We start from the raw sequence: 23,026 nt of genomic DNA on the forward strand, positions 1-23,026 counted from the left end.
GTAAACGAGAGGAGGGGGTGGGATAGGATTACAGTGAGCTAGGGGTTAAGACATTTCAGTTGTTCAACCTGGACTAGCCTAACCCCACTGAGGCCTTACAAAACTATAGAGTTTAGGCAGAAGACTGTTCACTGACAAACCATTTTTTATCACTGCAAAGTCCAGTTAACTACTCCAGTGAGATTCCCTTAAATGCTATTCAGAACATCATGGGGAAGAAGTGGCAATCAGTTCCCTATTTATCTTTTAAAGAACATTCTTTCTCTTCTCTTTCTACTTCCTCTTGCTCTGCCCCTCCCAGTGCATTTCCTTTACAGAATTTAAAGCACCTTCTAACCTTTTGAAGTTTACATGCATAAATGAGGTAAGTTTTGTTATAAACCTTGTCAAAAGGTAGTGCTTATGACCCTTTCTAATAAACATTTTCCTTGATACTTCTCTTCACCTGCCCCTACCCCAATAATTTGTTACACAAATAAATCTGTGATACTTCATGAATATATAGGTATTTCTGGATAGAATTTCCTCCTTCACTTTGTAGCAGGCCTAATCAAATCCTGAGCATTGCTTAACCTGGAGCATGAGAACTAGTAGATTTATTCTGGAAAACTCTTTTGACATCAGGAGTATATTTTCTAGCTATTTATGTGATCAATGACTGGAAGTTTCATCAAAGGAATTTTTCTAATATATAAGTTTTTTGAGAGCAGGGACCATAGTTTATTCTTTATCCCTAATGCCTACTATAGTGCCTGATACACAGTAGGCACTCAATAAATCTCTATTAACCGAATGAGTGAATAAATTAGTACAAAAACTAGTCCCTACCCTTTAGAAGATTCATAGTTTAAGACAGAAACAACACAGATAGCAGCTGTCATCATCATCAATATTTATTGCATAACTGATTTTACTTGGTAAGGTGCTAGAGTTTATAAAAAGAATATTGACACCATTCTTGCTTTTTAAAGACAAAAACTCTGAAAGAAAGAATGAAAAGACTTTCCATTCATACAACAGATTTTTACTGAGCATTTGCTCTGTGAGCATTTGTTCTGGCACTGAGGACATAATGGCAAATAAGGCAGACAAAAATTCCTGCCCTTGGAGAGCTTAAATTTAAATGGGGTGATAGCTAATAAGCGAAATATATATTATTTTAGTGATAAGTGGTAAGGAAAAAATAAAGTATGGAAGTGGGGCTAGTGTTGAACTTTTAGATAAAATGGCTAGGGAAGGCCTCACATAGATAAGATTTGAATAAAAAGATATTCCTATGACATTCCTATGACAGGAGAAGACAAGGAAGGGGAGGGGAACTGGTGTGAAAGGGGTAGGCATTATACCGGCCCACATCTGCATGTTGCAGTCAGTATTGGGTCTCACTATGGTTACACAGCAGTGCAATGGGATTCACTATGCAGTTTGCCTGGACAGCCCTGTGGTTTTAACCGGTAGGGGTGCTGAGGGGATGGCTTGTGGATTCGAGCAGAACAAAGAAGGCACCTAAACTAGTGTCAGGTGGGAGGTCACAGAACCTCTTCAGCTGCTTTTGCTAGTTTCAATTTATGCATCCCAACAAAAGATAAAAGATGCTCTTAGAAATTATTGTAATATATAACTACAAAAGGAAGGTAGCAGGAAAGACGAAGCAAGTGAACTTGAGAATCTGGAAGAGATTAATGTAAGGTTAAAGAAAGAGAGAGGGACAAAAAATGAGCAGCAATACAAAGGCCCAAGTCTGGTCTAGTCTTCTGGAGAGCTCCAAAATGAAAGTGGAACATGGTAGGGGTGTGTGGGGGTGTGTGTGTATGTGTGTAGCTTGCATCGGTATGTGTTATGGATTGACTCACGTTCCCTATAAAATTTATATGTTGAAGTCCTAACCTCCAATACCTCAGAATGTGACCTTATTTGGAAATAGGGTCACTGCGGATATAATTAAAGATGAGGTCATACTAGAGTAGTTGGGCCCCTAATCGAAAATGACTGGTGTGCTCATAAAAAAGAAAAATTTCAACAGACATGCCATGTGAAGTCTGCCGTTATGCTACCATAGGCCAAGGACCTACCAGAAGCTAGGGGAGGCCAGGAGGAAATCTTTCCTTAGTGCCTTCGGGGTGAGCATGGGCCTGCCCACACTTCGATTTCAGACTTCTGGCCTCTAGAACTGTAAGAAAATACATTTCTGCTGTCCTAAGCCACCCAGTTTGTGGTACTTAGCAGCCCTAGGAAACTAATTCTGTTCTGTAAGACTATTTTGAGGCAAAAAGCAAGAGCATTCTTATATCACAGAAAGGAAAGCAGCGTAGTAGGACTGAAGAGCCTGATTGTCTTGGGCATCACAGAAGTCTAATAGTTTTCACTTCTGTAGTTCTATTGTATTTTCTTGTTTTATCAAACCTTTTTATTATCATGTTTCCTTTTTGTTTTAGAAAATCGGCTGTCTGCTCAACGAATTACAAGGCCTATTCTGACTTGTGTGCTTGTGATATGACTGTTAAGAGGGGCCACGGATGAAGGGCGGGGGGCACCTTTTTCTCAACACTTGAGTCGGAAGAGCAAAAGTTGAAAAGGGAGAGGAATTTCCGTTGAGTTATTCAGCATCTCCCTCTCACAGGTTGTGCTGCTGACGGCGCCCTTTCCCTCGCAGGACTGCAGTTGCTGCTGCCTCGGGAGAGCGACCTGATCCCTCACCCCAGCCACCAGAGAGCGTTCAGGCCACGACCAGGCTGCGGAGAAATGGCAGGTTTCCCCCAGCCTCCTCCCCCAGGGTAGAGGACCCACGACCAGCCTCCGCCCCGCGCGCATGCCCAGTTGGGAGGGCGCCCTCAAAAGGGAGCGCGCGGCTCAGGTTTTCCCCGCAGTTAGGGGGGGTGTCGGGAGCGGGCGGCGGCCCCGCGGACCGAGGAAACTCCGGCCGGCGGACCCTGCGGGGCCGCAGCCGACTCAGTGGACTTTTATTTTCCCGCCGTGGCAACCTTGTTCCGGCCGCGTTCCACGGGAGCCGGGCACAGCTGGGCACATCCCGGGAGGGTGGAGCCCGACGGCCAGGGCACCCTCGTTACGTGGCTTTCCAGGTGTCCTCCGGGGAAAGGAAGGCCGCACTCCTCTAGGAAGGAGGACGACACACTCTCCGAGGACATCCCGGGGCGATCACTCCTCTCGCTGCCCGGACTTCTCTCTTTAAACTGGTCTTAACTGTCCCGCTAATACTGAGCGCCTTCTCAGCGGCCGCCCAACGAGCCCACAGGCTGCTCTGAAAACGGGCGTCCCCAGGTATCTTATCTCCAGAGGCGCTGGCCTCATCGCCAGTAGGTCTATTCCAGGTTCGTTTCAGGACGTCCGCTTTGCTTTCCGACTACCCTCCCAGGTCTGAGGAGGCCCAGCGTTTCCTCCTTCGGGAAATTCCCGCCTGTGCACCCGGGCTGCCCCGTAATAAACACCGGCCCGTTTTCTGGGTGTGGGTTGGTGGGGTCGGGGTAGCGAGCCGGAGGGTAATAGTTCGGGCTCAGCGTCCCCGCGCCCTGCCTTCTTGAGGCTCACCCTCCACCCCTCAAGCTGCCGCCATCAAGCTCCTCCGCGGCGGCGGTAGCCGGCCCGCACATACACACCCACCAGCACTTTCAGATTCTCTTGCCCCGGGGGGGAAAAAAAAAAGGGAAGTACTGAGCATGCTCGCTGGGGAGGGCGGGGCGCTCCCAGACCGCGCGTCGAGGCGGACGCCGCTCCAGCAGGCTCGGCGCCTCCGCCTCCCGCCCGCGGAGCCGCGCCCGCCGCAGGCTGCGCCCGCCCGCCCCGCCCTACCCCGCCCCGCCCCTCGCCGTTCGTCCCCGCCGCGGCCGCGCCGCCTGCAGCAGCTGCAGCGGCAGCAGTAGCTGCTCCTCCCCGGCGGCCACCCCCCGCGGGTCCCTCTCTGGCTGCAGGAGAGGCGGAGGTAGAGGGAGGACACAGCGCCGCGCCGCCCGCACCGGAGACCTTCGCCTCGCCCTGCCGGCTCCTCACCCTCTGGGAGGACCATGGGTAAGTCATCCTTCCTCCCCCGTCATCGCCTGACATATTTCTCTTTCTCGGCGTGTTGCAGGGTGGGAAGCATTTCTCGCGCAAAGTTGCCAGATTTCTCGAATCCACTGGTGTGAGGCAGTGGCTCTTCCTCCGGGGAGAGTCGGCGCACGCGGAACGCACGCCGAGTCCGCGGGCTGGGAGGGTCCCGAGTGCGGGGTGGGGTCGGGCCGCGGGCCGGACCGCCCGCCCGCCCGGCTCTCGGGCACCTCGCTGCCTCGCCTCCCCTCCTCCATTCTTCCTGCCCGAGCCGGTGCTCGGGCACCACAGAGCCTGCCTCGCGGGCTCGCATCCGCTGCCCCATCCCGGTTTCTTCGGAGGCCGCCCGCTTCCTTTCTCCCGCGGCTGCTGGGCTGGAGGGTCGGGGCGGACCGCGGGAAAGACCACTTAACGTAACGTCTCTGCCAGGGCGACCTTTCCCCATCTTGGGGACTGCCCATCCCAAGGCGAGGAGGTGTGAGCAAGTAGTTTGTGCGGGAGATTTTACAACCTGCACGGAAATTATTTTCGGTGGGGGGAGAGCAGACAGTCTCATAGGTTGAAAGGATGACTTGTCAGAGGCCACGAGGAACGTGAGGAAGGATGGATAGAGCCCGCTATCTGTTGAATTAGTGTTGGGTGACTACAGTGTGCAATATTCCTGTGCTCAACCCATTCTCTTGGTTCCTTCGCCTGCCTACTGTAGCAGGGAAACTGCAACCTGCCCGTAACATGTTACCGAACTTAATGTTATTCTTTCCCAGCTTCCCTTGTCGAAATCTCCATAATCCGATTTTAGTTCTTTCGCGTTAATATCAAGAGTTTTGGATGAGATATTTAAAAGCAAATATGTTTTATAAAACTGCATGTAATTTAAACCTAAAAATTTTTTTTCATAATATGTTGCTTAATTGTTAAGTTCAGTAATTGCAGAAACGTCTCATGGATGCTGTAATGTAATTAAAAGACGAAAGTTTTAAAAAAATAGTAGCAATTTGGAATGCCATACTTCTGCAAGTTCCCCAGTTTGCTTCCATTCCTGTCTATCATAGTTTCCTCTTTTTAAAATTTGCTACATTGGCATCTGTCAACTCGGACTTTTCCCACCCCTTCCCTGCAAGTTATTTTAAGCTTGAGATGAGTGTGGTCCTTTCATCTGTCAATACATTGCCCAACACGTACAGAGTTAGGTCATGGCAACTCTGAATCTTCAAAGAAGTATCTGGTGTCGATGGAGCCTACTCGAAAAGCAAATGCTCCAAGCTCTGATTCAGACCTTTGGCCGTATATGAGGAAGAGATCATTGTTACAAGAGGAGGTGGTATGAATGAAAAATGAATCTAGGTCCCAGAATTTTATTTTCAGTTGTTCAGTTTTTTCCTTTTTAATGTACTATTGGTATGCTGACAGATTTCTGTAAAAATTGGGCGGCCCATTTATATGTATCTAGTCTTTCTCTGGGAGTAGAATTTTAAATAAATATTAGTTCGGATTATTGGACACATTGTGTCTTTCCCTTGAACATAACAAAAATTTTCTTCTTAATTATAGGCACAAGTTTGGCCTATAAGATATATTTCCCCATGTTTCAAGATGAGCTAAAAAAAAGTCTGTTTAACTAAAATTTTAACTTACATGTTAAATCTGTACCTTTTCAGTAGAAAAAATTCCATTCTGTTGCAATACCAGTGAAAAAATACTTAAATAATTTACTTAAAAATAATTAATCTTGAAAATCTTGAATTCTTTACTTGATTTCAAAGAAAGTCCAAATAGAAATCCATCTCTCATTTGAAGCTTGTCAGGTATACTTTGATGAAGCACTCTCTCTCCTTTTACCATTCTGTTTGTACCTTGCTGGAAGCTTTCTAGCCCTTACGTAATCTGCTTTATAATGGAGTTGTTAAGGTGTGTGTGTTGTGCATTTAATCATGTGTTCCAGAAGATGAAATTTGTGTCTTATGAATTTTGGGGTCCTCTACAGTGCTTACCACATAGTTTGTATTCAGTAAATCTTTGGTCAATTAATTGTTGAACTGGAAACCTGTCTTATTATTTTCAACTTGTGAACCTGAAAGTATGGGCTCTGAACAGACATTCGGGTTGGTAGGTATTATGGAGGTGATGGAGATGTGAAGGAAGTGGGAACAGAGAAGTATAATTACACTATGACTGCTCTTCTCTCTCTCAAAAAAAATAAGTTGGGTTGTCTGAGAGGTACAGGTTCTGGAGCAGCCACCAGGCAAGCTATTTCCTTATACACTGCTGTTTTCAGTGGTTTAGTTTGTGATCAGTAGGCACATGCAATAATGTAAAATTGAAACCTTGGGAAGCAATGTTATATTCGAAGCCAAGGAAGTTATTATAACAATTCATATATACGTAAGGGGTGTACTGATTAATGGTGGGGGAGAAATCACTTTTTAATGTCTTTTCAAGAAATAAGTAAGGTGATTTTTTAAAAAGATATTCTCGTGGCAGTGATTTTTCTCCATAAGAGAGTGAAGGAAACTTCCTTTGTAGTCTTATGGACCATGGCTATTATTTTATGTATATATTTTATTATAAATTCAGCGTAATTTGTTGAATATCAACCACATGTAATGTACTGTGGGAGGATAAAAATTAATAAAACATTTTTCAGGTTTCTTATAATCTTAACAGGAATAATGTTCTACATACACAGGTAACGAAATAAAGTATGAGTGATACAAAAGACCTTAACGTATTTTATAGTTTCAGAGGATGGAGAGGAGTTTTCAGAAAAATGATGTTATTTGATCTAATGGTTGGTTAAGCTTCTGAAAGGTAGAAATGAACGGAGACTTAATCAGGATGGGAGTAGAGGGAGAGGAATGACATAAAGGAAGATACAGAGATAGGAACATTCAAACAGTTTCAGGATATGATTAAATAACCATGTTTGGCTGGAGCAAAAGGTAAGGAAATAGTGGGTGACAGAGATGAAAAAGTTGTAATAGGTAAAGAACAGATAATGGAGGACCTTGAATGTCAAGCCGAAGAAGTTTTTAGACTTGACTTGTCTATTGAGGGACTGTTAAACATTTTTATATAGGTAAGTGATGGAGCACATCTGTGGTTTAGGAAAATTAATCTGTCAGTTGAGTGCAGGATGGATTGGATGAGAAACTGGACAATAATTCAGAAGGTGGTGGTTGCAGTTTGGGTGAAAATATATACTGTCCCGAACCAGCCTGTGGCAATGGGAATAGAAAATTGCAATAAAGAATATGGAATTAAGAAAGGAGTCATACATTGTTGCCTGGGCAATAATGAGAATGTGGAATCTTTTAAATATCTATTTAATCCACTGGAAGAGGAAACGTGAATTAATAGTCAGTTTTGGACCTGATGTGTTGGACTGTTTAGTTTGCCTTTGAGCTTCTCTGCTTCTTGATGACAGGGACTCTCATATTAGGTTTTGAATACATTTCCTAACAGTAGTGTCTTGCATGTAGGAGCTATGCAGTAAACATCAGTTGACCAACCAAAACTCGGTAAAAAATATTTAACAGTTATTTTAACTCTCAAGAGAGGATTTGAGCTAGAGATCTGGATGTTATCCACAATTTTCCTGAGATAATATTTGAAGTTAGGTAGGAGGATGAGAGTCAACAAAGAAAAAGAAGAAAATTTGTCCAAGGTAAGAATCTTGAAGAATGCCCCATTGTTAAGGAAAAAGAATGAAACGATTTGACACCAAAAAAGACAGTAGTAGGTAGGAGTGAAAGACTAGAATAGGCATATGGTTGATTTCAAGAGTGAATGGTCAATAATGGCTGTTGTTTCAGAACAGTAAGAGTAATAGGACTGAGAAAAGGCTCCAAGCTGATGTAGTTTGGTTAGGATATTACCTAGGGTATTTTCTAAAAAGCAGCTTTACGAGGTATGATAGCTATGGAGGTCAGTTGTAAAGGCTAAGTGGCTAATGAGTAAGTGGAGACAGAGTTCACTATGTATAGCAGTACAATATTCCTTGCCCCGTTTAAAGATCTGTACGTAAGCATAGTTTTCTTTAAACATTTTTTAAATGTCTCACTTTATGTGGAATGACACGTGCTATTTTTTTGCCTAACAATTTGTAATCTCACCATAGCGCCTCACATTTCTTTGACATTCCATTTTTTATGTCTTTGTGACTCAGTATAGTATACTTTCTGTTTTTGCAGTATCTGTCATGTAGAGTGAGTTTAGAAATGGTTTTATAATTTTCCATGACAGTTTGCATAAAGGATACTCTACTAATGAATGGTTTTATCACTTTTTATTTATTATTCATCTTTATGAATTTGGGATTTCTCTAGTTATATGTTCACCTCTAATTACACTCTTAATTCATGGAGTTTTCTTTTTCTCTGTAAGTATGTATAAGCCTTACGCATAAGTCTTTTTTTTGTTTTTTTGTTTTTTTGTTTTGGCTTGCATTTCTAAGTCCTGGAATAGTTTCATAGATAAATAGTTAAAATTGGTACTTTTACTTATTCTTTAAAAGTCAAGGTAGAGCAATAAAATATTTTTGTAAGCTGGTAATCACTAAAATTTATTGTTTTAAAAGAGCATAGATTATATATTGACTAGTTCAATAATTTTTCTTATTGGCTTTATATCTATTTTGTATATGCCCACTTTTTTTTTTTCATACGGGAGAGAGCTAGATTCACTATCCTTGGCAGAGTCATATTTTCTGAAGTCTCTAGTACTACTATTTGGGAAGTTATAATAGCCTTAATTCATTTTGAGAACCATAGAGTTTTAATTTTCACAGTGGAATGTTGGAGCTTCTAGGTGCCTTTAGGGAAATAGTGTGATTGCTCTCTCCAGAGATTCCAGATCAGCTGAACTGAACTTGGTGATTCTGGAGTTATCAGAGGCACCAGCAACAGCCATAAAGAATTATGTAAATTTTTAATATCCCCTCATGAACATCAGGAGGGATGGAGAAGGAAGATCATCTCCTTTGGGAAGTCCATGTTAATTTTAGATAATGAGATGTTCAGATAACTGATAAGGAAAAAATTTAATTTAAAATGCTTTCCTAGACATATAACTTGACAAACAGCTCTTTCTTATGGAGAGAAGAGCCAAAAAAAATTAAGGTATCAGAATAGGTTATAAAGTCTATTTTGGTTCTAAAATTCTGTAATTCTTTGAAACTAAACTTTGAAATATACTCAATATCATTGATGTCTTAAGTGTGTTATAATCATCCCTATATAACTTGTTTTTCTTTATTGTTCGAAGGGCAATGTCTCCTTGAGGTAGAAACTTCTGAGTATGAACCAATTTGTTAGACTTGTCTAAATAGATGGCCTAAAATACCATTACCCATGCTGGCTAAGATATGGATGCTGAATTCAAATTGCAGAGTAATGTAATTCTCTCAGTACATCTATTTATACAACTTTTGTTGGTAGAAGCAGTCCAGGAGTTAAAACTAAGAATTAGGATAGTGATAAATGGGAGTAGTTAAATTGAGCTGCTAGCCATAATTGGCTATACTTATAAACTCTAAAGTCCTTCTGACTTTTTGTTCACAAAATTAACTTTTTCCGTATGGTTTCTGTATCTGACCCCTTCTCTAAAGGCTGTTTTGCTCAATTTTGTCCATGTTTATGGCTTCAACTACTGTCTATATGCTACTGATGCCTAAAAATATATATCTGAGCTCTATCTTTTCATCTAGTAGATGGTTAGACATCCCTACGTGCATAGTCAGTTCAAACTCATTGAGTTCAAAACTGAATTCATTGTGTAATTTTTAATAATGATAACCAGAGGTATGTTGATTAATGTTTTGCCAGAAGCCTTTCTCCAAAAAAGCTCTGATTTGTGGTGGTTGATTTCCTGTGAATGCATAGTCGGGAAGAAATGAGATGCAGCACACCATTATATAATATAGCCACCATACAGACATAATAGCCTCATGAGCACACATAATAATAAAATGTAGTAAAGTAATTAAGTAGTGATGAGTTTTGACTATTAATAACTTTGTTTTAATATAACTTATTTAATTTTAAGTTTATAAAATTTAATTTTTGATAATGGCTATTTTAATAACTGCTTCACAAAATTCCTAAAAATTTAATTATCTCATGGGCTGGTGCAAGGAGGCCCCACTACACCTTCGAAGTAGTAATTATCATTTATTACCATTTATTAAGAATTATTGATGTCAGTAATCATGTTAAACTTTACATTTTTTAATATTTTTTAAATAGTTTTAATCTCTTCAACAGTTCTGTGAAGTGGGGGACACTATCCCCATTTTATTTACTCAAAGAAATAATTTATCCAAGGGGACAGAGCTAAGTCTCTAAAATCCTGTTTGAGAGCATTGATTCTCACACTTTAGCTTGCATAAGAATCACCTATAAGCTTGTTAAAAAAAAAAATTACTGGGCTCACCCTCAGAAATTCTGATTCAGTAGGTGTGAGATGGGCCAAGAATTTGCCTTGTCAAGACATTTCCCAGACGATGCTGCACTTTGAATAGCATCACCATAAAGCAGAGGTCTGCAAACTTTTTACATAAAGGGCCAGATGGTAAGTATTTTAGGCTTTGTAGGCCGAGAGGCAAAATCAAGGATATTACATAGATAAGAGTGAACCTATATATGAGAAAAAGCAAATATCCACAAAATTTTTATTGACTAAATTCAAAATATAACATGAATTGAACATGATTTATTGTAAAATACAGGTCTCCAAATGAAAAGATTGTAATTCCTTTTTTGAGATAGCAGTTTCATTTAATTGGGATTTCCAGTTTCCCTATCATCAAAATTGATTGCAGTTGTTCATTTGTTAATGCAGATCTGTAAGGGCATTTAATTGATTTTGTCTTTGAAACATGTTTTCACACAGACAGGTACTACCAAATGCTGCTATCAATCATGGGCATATGATCTTAATAATCCCATTAATTGTATGGAAGGTATAGAATTCTTTTAGATTTTCTTGATAGTTTCCATTTAGTATGCTGTTTACATTGCAGATTAACCAATTGAAAGTCCTCAATTGCATAGTTAAATGGATTTTGATATATGGAAGTTTCTTTTGCACTTGCAGTGAGGTCTGAAAAACACTGCTGGAACTGTAGTTTGAGCTTGCATAATATATCTGTTGCACATTTGTATATGCACAGAGATCTTCTTGTTTTTAGCTTTTGACAGCACAAGAAATGTATAAAGCAGATTGATGGTTACTTGTGATTTGAAAATGTTGTCAAAATGACTTAACACAGTATGTTTCACATATAAGCACTGTTTTGCCTTGACTTTCAGGTCAGATTCAAGGAGACATTATCAAATCTGCAGCAAAATATAATTTCCAAAGGTATTCATTGTTTGATAATAATGGTTGAAGGCACTTCTTTTTGTTCAGAAATTTCAGTCTCACCATTGAGCTAAAAAAAAAAAAAAATCACTGTAAAACCGTACAACTGCTAAGCCCTTAAGCTGTTGTGTGGTAAGGCAAGTTAGGATATGCAGCTTCTATTTCTTATCAAAGTACAAACAACCGACAGTGGTTAAATCTGTGAGTGTGAATGAAGTTGATACTATTGGTTCAATCATACATGTTAGTTTAAAATATTTTTCCCATAAAATACCTGCTGATTAATAACATAATGAAGAAACATAGACTTTAAACACCTTATTTTCACAGACTTTGTAAATTTATTCAACTAAGCCTTTTTCTGTTCCTCACATGTTTTTTACCACCATCAGATGTAACACATCTTAATAGATTCCACTTCAGGTTGTACTGAATTAATGTTTTCTCAACTTTAAAAATATTTTTGCCTCTTCTATGCAGTCTTTATAGAGACTCTTCTTCAGTCACTTCACGTTCAGCCTTGACTTCTCGAAAATAAGAACACTATGCAGTATCGCAAATATCTATCTGTTAATTTATCAAGAACCAAGGAAAACCTTTTTAAAATTATTTGTCTTGTCTTTTAATTGAATATTGATATAGCTCCCAGTGCCCTTACCTCTTCAGGTAGCTATTCTCACTGAAAGGCTTTTCTTAAACAAGTTTTTTCCTCCTCTGGAAACTGCTATAGTCAAAATACAGTTTAATTAACTCACCATGAGTAAACAGCTTTCCTTGCTTGACTAATAAGTGAGGCCCTAGGAAACTTAGTTTGTTTGCAACTTCATTTTCACTTTTTCTTTTTGTGAAGAAATTCTGCTGTGATGAGGTACTTTGTTTCATTTATTTTTTAAAATTTTTATTGGAGTATAGTTGCTTTACAATGTTGTGTTAGTGTATACTGTACAGCAAAGTGAATCAGCTATACGTATACATATATCCCCTCTTTTTTGGATTTCCTTCCCATTTAGGTCACCACAGAGCTTTGAGTAGAGTTCCCTGTGCTATACAGTAGGTTCTCATTATCTATTTTATACATAGTATCAGTAGTGTATATATGTCAATCCCAACCTCCCAGAGGTACTTTGTTTTGTATTTTCTAATTCCTCTGACGATTACTTTCCTATGAATTGTGAATATGATGAATACTTAGTCTGGTAATATAGATATATGTTGAATTTTTCTAGCATAGCTATAGTGTCATTGTGTGATACAGTGGTTTGCCATTTCATTCAGTAACAAAATAATCCATGTGCCACTTTAAACATTAAAAGCATGATATTTGAAGTATACTTTTCTCTTTTCGTTTTGATGTGATGGTCAAAGTGAAATGTTGTGGTATGGCAATACACATGGTACTCGAAACACTGAACAATCATAACTGTGTCACTGCAACTTGTAGTACATCAAGCAACAGTGTAAAGTGATGAGAGTACCACATATGGTTGCTGTCTCAACGACTCACCTCTGTCATAGTGAAGTGAACACAGGTGTAGACAATAAATAAAGGAATGAATTATGTCCCAATAAAACTCTATTTGTGGACACTGAAATTTGAATTTCATATGATTTACACATTATGAAATATATTCTTCTTTTGACTTTTTTCAACCATTTACAAATGTGAAGCCATTTGATTTGTGGGTTGTATAAAAACAGGTGGTGGGCTGTAGTTGGCCAACTCCTGCTGTAGAGTAATGCTATACTACCTCACCTTTTCCCAAGACTTTTTCTTCCTTATGCATTCCGTAACTCCCTGGGTGATATCACCATTTATCCAGTCAACCATTCCTAAAATCTAGAATCATTCTACTTCCAACACCCTTTGGGTTCCCTAAATTCTAATAGTTCTACCTGCTTGAATCAATCCTCTCCTCCTTTCTCCACTGTAAACATGTCAGTTCACCTCTTGAAACCACTTTACTAGTCTAACAGATGTTCTTTCAGCATTCCCCCTCTTAAGTTCGTGCATGCTTCTAGAGTACTCTTTCTAAAATGTGAATTTAATCATTTCACTCCTTAGATATTTTTTTCAATAGGTTTCCAACATGTATTACAGGGTTTCCAAACTCAAATGAAACTATATGATTAAAGAGGGTTAAATGGTGATCTTTTCACACATATGCACTCTTTTTCTTTTGCATATTAAATCTAAAGGAATATTTTATTTCCATAAAAATGTATGCTTTCTTTCGTTTTTCTTGACAAAATGTCTTTCTTTTTGTCTTTCATTTTCTCACCTTTGATAAAAGACAAAGTTTAGAAAAATGTTTCTCTACCATAATAAAAAAACAGCAATGAAAGCATGATGAATTGTAACTAATGCTGGGTCTCACCGAAGGGCTACAACGGGAAATGGTGGGACTATGGCCAACTAAGAGAGTATGTGCCCAGCCTAAAAGAGGAATGCCCTACTCAGCTCCAGCCGGTTTTGCCATGTACAGATGAGGGCCCAAGGAAGCCAGATTTTCGGACTTTTCAAAAGAAACCAGAGATTACATTTTTATCTGAATACTTCAGATTGTTGGTTTTCGGAGTTGTAAGACCCAGGGCCTCAAACAATGACATCTATCTGGCTCTGTCTCTTTCTGTCCAGATTATGGAGCTGAGGCTCAGTGAGATTAAGAGACATGCCCAATTTCACACATTTAGTTAGGGTCAGTGTCAGATCTAGAATCTTTATTTTCTAACTCCTTAACTAGTGTTCTGTTCATTATACTAGGCCAGCTCCAATCTGTTAATGAAAAAAAAGTGCACACACACACATAGGCGCACACACACACACACACACACACACACACACATACAAACAAGCTAATAACAAGGATTCATTCAGGTAAATAGGATAGTGGGAAACTCTACCCATTTCTATTGCTAGAGTCCAGGCCCTTACCTCAGCTACTACTGAGACCATTTCTTAGTTGGCCTCTCGATACTAGACTGTGCTCTCCAGTCTTTTCTATGTGCTATGACCATCTTTTTTTAAGACACCACATTGATCATGTCACTTCCCTACTCAAGATCTAATATTGCTTCAACTGTCGATCACATCAAATCTAAACTCTGCTTAGCTTTCAAGGTCCATAGAAGTCTGCTACCTCTCTTGTATTTCTCACTGCTCTCTGAAATACATCTTCTTTTATCCTAAATATTCTTCGTCAGTGATACCACCAAGACACCACTGTTCATGTTACCCCTTCTTCTAGAATAACTTTTCATATTCATTCTCCTTAGTCTAGCTCATGAAAACTACTTCTGACCTCTCATACTGACCTCTTATTGTTCTCTGGACACCTCTCACTTCTTGGACTTCTATAACACATTCAATAATTCAATAATTTTAGTTGCTCAGTGTTTCATATTTCTTATTGGCATTCAGTAAATACTTGTTTGTTCAGTTATAGAGTCACTACAGATTCAGGTCAGTCTTCTGCTTCTAATTTAACAGCATTACCCGATAGTGATGATAGACATGTCTGTAACAGAGCTTGCAAACCAGCAGTCCATGGGCCACATATAATCTGCAGAAGGATTTTTTTAACGAAGTTTTAGAAATTGGAATTAGTTGTCAACATTTAAATAATCAGGAAATTTCTGATAAAAATCTGCTTCACCAACTTTTCTTGAAAAATTAAACATTTAGGATCTCTGAACCTGTATTTCTATTGGTGACAATCAATGATAGTTGTCCTTTAGGCAGGGTATAAGGTCTCCAGTTCATTACTTCTTATTATTATCTTTTTTTTTTAAAGACACTTCTTTTACTTTATTTTATTTTTACTTTATTTATTTTACTTTATTTTTATTGTTTTGTTTGTTTGTTTGTTTTGGCCTCACCTCCCGGCATGTTGGATCTTAGTTCCCCTACCAGGGATCAAACCCGTGCTCCCTGCATTGCAAGCTCGGATTCTTAACCACTGGACCACCAGGGAAGTCCCTCTTACTATTATCTTAAATCCTACAAATCTCACTCGGTACTCTCTCACTCTTGAAAGTATTTAAATTTGCAATGTCTGAAATTTCTGTTACAGCTTTTGAACTACTAAAGAGTTAATTGTATTCAAACTTGTGATAAAATTTTGAACTTATATTACTTTTGAAAATTAATACATTTATTTTAAAATTAAGAAATTGTGAAAATTAAATTGTACAACTAGTCAAGAGCAAAGTTAACTATCTATGATATATATGGTCATCAGTGATGATTAAACTGAATTTTCAATTGACCAAATGATACAAGAAATCAAAGAGATAGAGGATGGAATCTCTGCTTTTCCGTAAATTAATTAATTGTTTAGTATAGCCTTTTGGCAAGTTAGTTAAGGTCTTTAAATCCCCATTTCATATATATCCTTAAAATATTACATCATTATTGAATAGGAACCAAATAATAGATTTCAATTAAAAATGGAAGGGGGATGCCCATTTCATACTAATATAAATTATCATATGGAAAACTTCAAGCTCAGTTACGTAATAAAGACCGACTAGCCCCCAAACCAAGATCTGTTGTATTTTTCCTTTCTTTTTTGACTCTCAAGCATAAAATACATTTTCTAGGGCAAATGATGGCATGGCATTTATAAAAGCAATCAAAGTGCAATAAGACTGCTAAACTGTTTCTAGAGAATATTATTTTCTTATGTATTAGAAAGTATTTTCTAACATATAAGAATTATATAAACTTAAAATAATTATATAAAAAGAATTACATAAAATCATAATTCAAAATTTTTTAAATTTTAAATTATTTTTTAAAACTATATAAAAATAGTTGTATAAAATAATTTCAGATAACTAGTAAGTTCCCTGAACTTATGGGTGGAGTTTTGTTTTTTATAGTCAGGAAAAAAAATATAAGCAGCGATCATCGTACTTTAACAAAAAATTGTTTTCAAAACTGTGAGAAGCTCACATCATCTAAGATTCTTTTTAACAACAAATTTGTCAGGTTGTAAAAAATATTTCTGTTAGCTCTTCTGAAAAATATTCCCCTTCTAAGATTCCTCAAGTAACTTCATTATGAAAGATGAAACTGATCATTATAAGAACGTAAAACTTACATTGATGTATTTATGCTTCACAGAAATATAAATGTTGGTTTATCTTTAAAATTATAAGATATAGTTGGCCTCAGAAATAAAATCAGTTAGAACAAAGACAAAATTTATATGAGCTGATTAACTTAATTTCCTTTTAGTTGCAAGAGCACATTTTTGGGGAGGGTGGTGGTAAGCTCCCAGAAAAAATAACTGTCAACTGTGTCACATTTCTGGCTTTTATATAGTTTGTATAAAGCACCATAGTCAGATCAGAAACACGAGATTACCACATTAGGCATTACAGAAAGTCACAAAATAAGTAGTGCAAGTAGTCACATTTTTTTGCTTTTGAAAAGCTTAACCTCTAACTGGTAGATAAAGAATAATATAAAAGAATGAGTAATAGAAACAGATACGGCCATAATTTGGATTCTTTTTTTTTTAATTGATTAATTAATTTTTTTTTTCTCCCTTAAAATTTTATTTATTTATTTATTTGTTTATCTATGGCTGTGCTAGGCCTTCGTTTCTGTGCGAGGACTTTCTCCAGTTGCGGCAAGCGGGGGCCACTCTTCATCGCGGTGCGTGGGCCTCTCACTGTTGCGGCCTCTCCCGTTGCGGAGCACAGGCTCCAGACGCGCAGGCTCAATAATTGTGGCTCACGGGCCCAGTTGCTCTGCGGCATGTGGGATCTTCCCACACCAGGGCTCGAACCCGTGTCCCCTGCATCGGCAGGCAGATTCTCAACCACTGCGCCACCAGGGAAGCCCCAATCATATAAATTTTAATTTCTACTTCCAAAGCTGAAAATACAGTCATTTTTGGGAAACTTTATCTTATATTCAGAGTTAAAACCAGTCAAAGGGTGTAATGCTCTTTGTTGTATTATTTTAACCAAATTATGTAGTGAATATTAAGTTACTGTAGCAGATCATATTTTCCGAAGGTGGCCACAACAATATCTCTTGGCCCCAGGTATTCTTCTAAATCTTGCCACTCTCCATTGAGAGTTGGGGAGTTCTCTTCCTGTTGAATCTGAGCATGCTTGTGACTTACTTGTAACCAATAGAAGACAGCAGAAGTGATGCTGTGATTTCCTAGTCTCAGTAGTAAAAGGCATTGTTGCTTCTACCTTATTTGTGGAGACACTGGCCTGCTTGGAGCCCTGAGAAGTCTGAGACCCTGCAGATGCCATGCTGTAAGGAAGCCAGGTCACGTAAGGAGGCCTCAGGTGTCAGATCTCAGGTCAGCAATCCTAACATTCAGGTCCTTCCAGGCCAATCACCAGACATGTGTGTGAATGATCAGATGATTCAGATGATACCAGCCTCAGCCTTTGAGTCACTCCCAGAGACGTTCCTGGCCTTTGAGACAACACTGAGGCCCCAGACCTTGTGGAGAAAACACAAGCCATTCTCAGTGTGTCCTTTGTGAATTCCTGGTTCATGGAATCTGTGAGCACAATAAATTGGCCTTTGTTTTATGCCAGTAAGTTTGGGGTGGTTTGTTATGTAACAATAATAATTGGAACAGTTATAAAATGTGAAAGATACATTGTTTCAGTAAGAAACAGATTGCTGTTAAAACTCATTAAAGTGGGAACTACCTGCTGAATAAATGTTTACTGATTTTTTTCTTTCATTTCAAATGAAGATAGCCTAACAGAATTTTTTCTACTAAGTAGCATTTCCTTATGGTTTATTTAATTGTTCTTTATGTGACATTAATTCCCTTGAAAAAATGTTTGTTGACTGTCTTGGCTACCAGAAAAGAGATATGCATGTTTAAACAGTATTATAGGTTTCACTATAACTTTTTCGTAAATGTTACCTGTTTGGCTAATGAAAAATGTCAATCAGTACTCTTAAGTTAATAAGGATAGTTACCACTAAAAATTACATATTTTTTTCAAAACCTAATAGCCTAATAAAATCTCATAGGAACAAAGGAATATCTGTACTCCTCTCTCCAAATGAAAATTTAATTATTATCCCTGATATTAATTTTAATGTTAATCTTATATTCGTATATTTGTTAAGCTCATATATATTTGACAAAATTATTTTGAATCTGTTTCTTTCCTGTCACTTTTGGAAGACAGTGGGTTTTCTAAGTTTATTACCACTAAATGAAATAATACTTTCTCATATAATTACCAAAGAATTTCAGATACATAGTAGTTATTAGATTTTCTAAAATAATACTGTAATGATTCTAATAATAATGGGTACTTTATTAAGATCATTACCATGAGAAAGGTAGTTAGTACTATGGTAACATTTGGATTGATTATGCTTTAAAGTTTGTGTGTGTGTATATGTGTTTTTAAATATAAATAATTGCATAAATAGAGTGCTTCTGGAAGGATGCACAAGAAAATGTTAACATTGATTGCTTCTGGGAGTAAATTGAGACATGTGAAGGTAATTCCCACCAAAATAAAATTAAAACTAAAAAAAAAAAGTTTTCTATACTGTGCGAACTATGTTGTATTCATCTTTGTATCTTTAGCACTTAGGGCAGTGTTTGATGCTTGGTAGATGCTTAGTTCATATCGTTGGATGAATAGAAGTTTGAGGTTATCTTCTTAACCTTTATTCACCTGATACATAGCATTCATGATCTGATAGACTATGATATTGTTCACTGAAAGAGCTAATATTCTTACTTGTTTGCCACATAGCTCCTCATTTTTCTAAGCCGACTATGTATATATCTGTATCAGTCTAGGTCCAATCAGAAGGCAAACCACATAATGTTACATTTATATGTATGTATAGATATTCTGACAGGAAACACGAGGTCTGTAGATCTTAGAACAGGGTTTATTACTCATAGAACATTTTAGTACTGGTTATTGGTGCACATGTAGCAGACGAATTTTAAGAGAGGAATCCTAAAATTACGACACTGAGAGCTTATATTGGGTTGCTGGCACATCTGCCATTCAAGGAACACATGCACACATACCCCTTATCTTTGCTCTTGAATTAAACAAAGCCTCTCTTGGGAGGGGGATGGCATCTCTAGGTTTGTTACCCTAAAAGTAAGCTAAAAGCAAATATCTGGGAAGAAGAGGACAATTTTTTACAATCCTAGAATGTGTCCATTCTAAGGGTGGGAGACTTATCTTTATTATAGGTTATCAACTTCCTTTGCTCAGAATGCCCCAACAGTGCAGGAACACCATGAAATCCAGGGAGAACTGTCTTTCAACACACAGTAATTTAAACAGGGGACATTTGACATAAAAACTATTAAACAGTAATTGGAGAGTAACTTTAAAGGTAGATAGCAAACTCTAAAGTGTTTGGTGCAGGAGTGTATCCAAGGAAGGACACACTTCTTTGGGAGAGTGAATTCTCATTAAAAGATATAGTTTCAGGCCTCCTGATGGCATAGAAGTTCACTGGGTTGCCCAGGCCAGAGCTGGTCCATACCCATCAGACCTGCAGGAGACTCCTGGGAGAACAAGGAAGCTGGGGTTGATGGGTGGCACACAGATAGCTGGGCATGCAGAGGAAGTTGAAGCACCACTGCAGGTACTTCTGGAACCTGGAGCTGGAGAAGCCCTCTTCTGCAGGAACCCGGCACACTTCTGTGTACAATTTGGGCTGGAGTGGCTCTGGATAGCCAGCTCCACAGGGCTTCTGGCACACACACTTCCGGGGCTGAGGAGACGGTGTGGGAAGCAGTAACCGGGGCTGGGATGCAGCCTTGAGTTGTGTGGGGCTGTTGTACACAGCGCTGCTGCCTGAGCTGAGAGCTGGAGAAAACGTATGGTGAACGCTATGACTCGCAGACACTTGACAATGGAGAGAATTATGCGGGCTGAGCAGGAAGGAGAGCACCTTCCTCTTCAGTGCTATCCATTGTCATCTACAGACAAAGCTTGTATCATGCCATCTGACAAAGGAAAAATATGTAAAGGGCCCAGATTCATTTTTATAGATCAGGCAATAATATTGGGTGAATTTGGAGCTGAGAGACAAATAGGTTGATAACTGACTTAAATGTCTCTTCATCCTATTGCTTGAATTTTATTCCTTTTAAATTCATGGTACATCATAGCTTTAAGTACAGATATTATTATCATGCTTTCTGTTTTATATATTTAATTTTTATCTAAATTCTCTTTTGTTTTACCTCGACCCTCACATTTCTTTTCGCTTTCTGTAGCAGTATCCTGGGAAAATATTCCTTTGTGGGTTCATCAGTTACAGTTCAGACATTATCATTTTTATTAGATTTTTTAAATTCTTAATATATTCCTTAATATATGCCTATGTTAAATTCATCTGTCACATTTATGACTACTTGTTTATATCCCCTTTTTCTCTGGTTGACATTTTATTACCCAGAAAAGTTGGTGTTGCCTAAAAGTTTATAAATTTCAGTGTATATTATCTCTTTCTTGTATTTACTCGGTTACGAAGTGAGACTATTTGCTTTGCACCAATCTTAATGAAGTACTTCTTTATATATTTCTCTAGCTCAAGAAAGTTCCATTTACGTAGGTCTTTTATGTCAATCTTTAATCTAGTTCTCTATTACAAAGCATTATAAAGCAGGGTCTTTACTTCTTTGTCCATCTTTATAATTGATTAGTCACAGTTCTAAGAATACTCTAGTGAAAAATTTGCTCAGGACTGTTTGGAAGTATAAGTAGATAGCCCCCAAACACTTCTGTTTATCTACCTTATATAGCTTTTAAAAATTCCAATATATTTAGGCAGGATTTTCTCTTATTGAAATTATATTATCTGTCTCTTGTCTGGTCTTCCTCACCTTCCCCTGTCAGGCATATCCTAGAGTCCAGGGCAGAGCTTGGAGGCAGGATATCTTTTACTCTTGAATCTAAATGCCAGGAGCTGAAGCATTATAGGCAGACACTTTAGTGTCCTGGAGGAGTAAAAGGTCACAGCTAAGATATTAAGTCCAAGATCAAGGTACTATTCTGAGGGACTAAATAGAGTATGAAAGCCTGAAGATAAATGGGGCCTGAGAAACTGGGAAATGCAAGATAATAAAGTAAACTGATAAAACATTGTTCCAAAGAATCTGGTGATAGAATGCTGATACTGTGAAGACTCAGTTGATCTGCAAGCACATACCAGGTATAGGGAGCTGGAACAGGGTAAATACGTTTCAAGTAGCTGTTTTTATGTTTAGAGAGTTTCTCTTTTGTTACGGACTCAATTAGCTTCCCTGTACAGAAATGAAGTTTGAAAGTATATAGTTTCCACTTCCCAGCATTTTCTGGAACTCTTGTGTATAGAGATCATTCCTATAGTTCTTCTACACAGAAGCTGTTTGTAATATGACAGATTACACGGTTTCAACGACATTGTTCTAGTATAATTCTTGGGTGTCTTTAAAATTTTTTGACAAATGCCATCGTGCTTTGTAGATTTATCTACATTGATTTTCTAAGTTGGCTTACAATATCCTGGGTGTTGACAACTATTTGGTATGGTTGTATTTTAAATATTTCTGTTAGGGGATTGTTGAGGAGAAGAAATCACCCTGGTATTTTTCTTGGTCAGTTCTAGGTCAAAGAATTAATTAAGCTTGAATCTCAACATAAATCATTCTCTAAAAAAAAAAAAAAAAAAAAAGCTGATGTATTAACTTATTAGCAGTTTGTGTCATACTATCTGCTAAAGCTATATTTGACAGCTATAAAACAGTGAGATCATTCTTGAACTCTAAGTGAAAAGGTCTTTTGGCATTGTGTGAAATAAAATTTTACAAACTGTATCTTATCCAAATGCTGTTATCCATTATGGTTTAATATTGTAGTTGTTAAGGTCATCAGTCATACTCTTGACCCTCTAATCAAACATGACATCTTACTAAGACTGCGGTGTTATTGGTTCAAACTAAAATAGACTTTAACTCCATTTAAGAATGCATGAAAAGTGATTGCTCAAAAAGTTTTTATCCAATTTCTGAGATAATTAGAGAAGAAAACTTAAAGTGAAGCGTAGTCATTGTTTTTAGTGTAACATAAAAATATTTCTTAATCATGGCAATTTATGCCATAATCTGTAATAAGAAATGCAAGTACAAATAACTCAGTAAAGTAGGTGTTCAGGATTTATTAAGTCTCTACTATAGGAGAGCAATGTGAATATCCTAGAAGAATCTCCTGTTGTACAAGAATGTCCCATCAAATAGTAGAAATAGTAGAAATAAACTAAAAGAGTTCTATGAACCTAGGACTATAAAACTAGCCAAATGAAAAGTACAGAAGAAATAGAACTGTACTATAGTATACAAAAATGATTTCTTAGTTAAATAGATTCGTGAACTTGATTATGAAGTTAAATTTTGGAATTCATCTACTTATCATATAGTTCAAACTGTAGACATATAGAAGAGATTGATTAAATTCATCTAAGACCTTATATTTTTATGAACTCTTAAGTTAGTAATCTTGTCGGAAGTAATGTGAGATGTGCAATTATAATCATCTTGTGGAGTGAAAGAAGCATATCCAGTAGATAGATGTGTGGATAACTGGCAAATGGGCACAGAGTTAT

At 38.0% G+C, this 23,026-nt stretch overlaps 1 protein-coding gene across 7 annotated transcripts in view; it reads left to right on the forward strand.

Moving 5' to 3' along the window:
* The first annotated feature begins 2,620 nt into the window (after window positions 1–2,620).
* RAP1GDS1 (Rap1 GTPase-GDP dissociation stimulator 1) overlaps window positions 2,621–23,026 on the forward strand; it is a 161,866-nt gene continuing 141,460 nt past the window's right edge. Inside the window, exon 1 of one of the 7 annotated variants that reach the window (XM_082391690.1) lies at window positions 2,621–4,023. In XM_082391690.1, the coding sequence (XP_082247816.1) occupies window positions 4,020–4,023 (4 nt within the window). In that variant the 5' untranslated portion in view covers window positions 2,621–4,019. Of the gene's footprint in view, window positions 4,024–17,340; window positions 17,970–23,026 lie in introns of those variants that run through there. The other 6 variants (XM_082391691.1, XM_082391694.1, XM_082391689.1 and 3 more) reach the window with 6 other exon arrangements.

The sequence above is a fragment of the Balaenoptera borealis genome, assembly GCF_965194805.1.
Source record: "Balaenoptera borealis genome assembly, chromosome: 4".
Classification (NCBI taxonomy): Eukaryota; Metazoa; Chordata; class Mammalia; order Artiodactyla; family Balaenopteridae; genus Balaenoptera; species Balaenoptera borealis.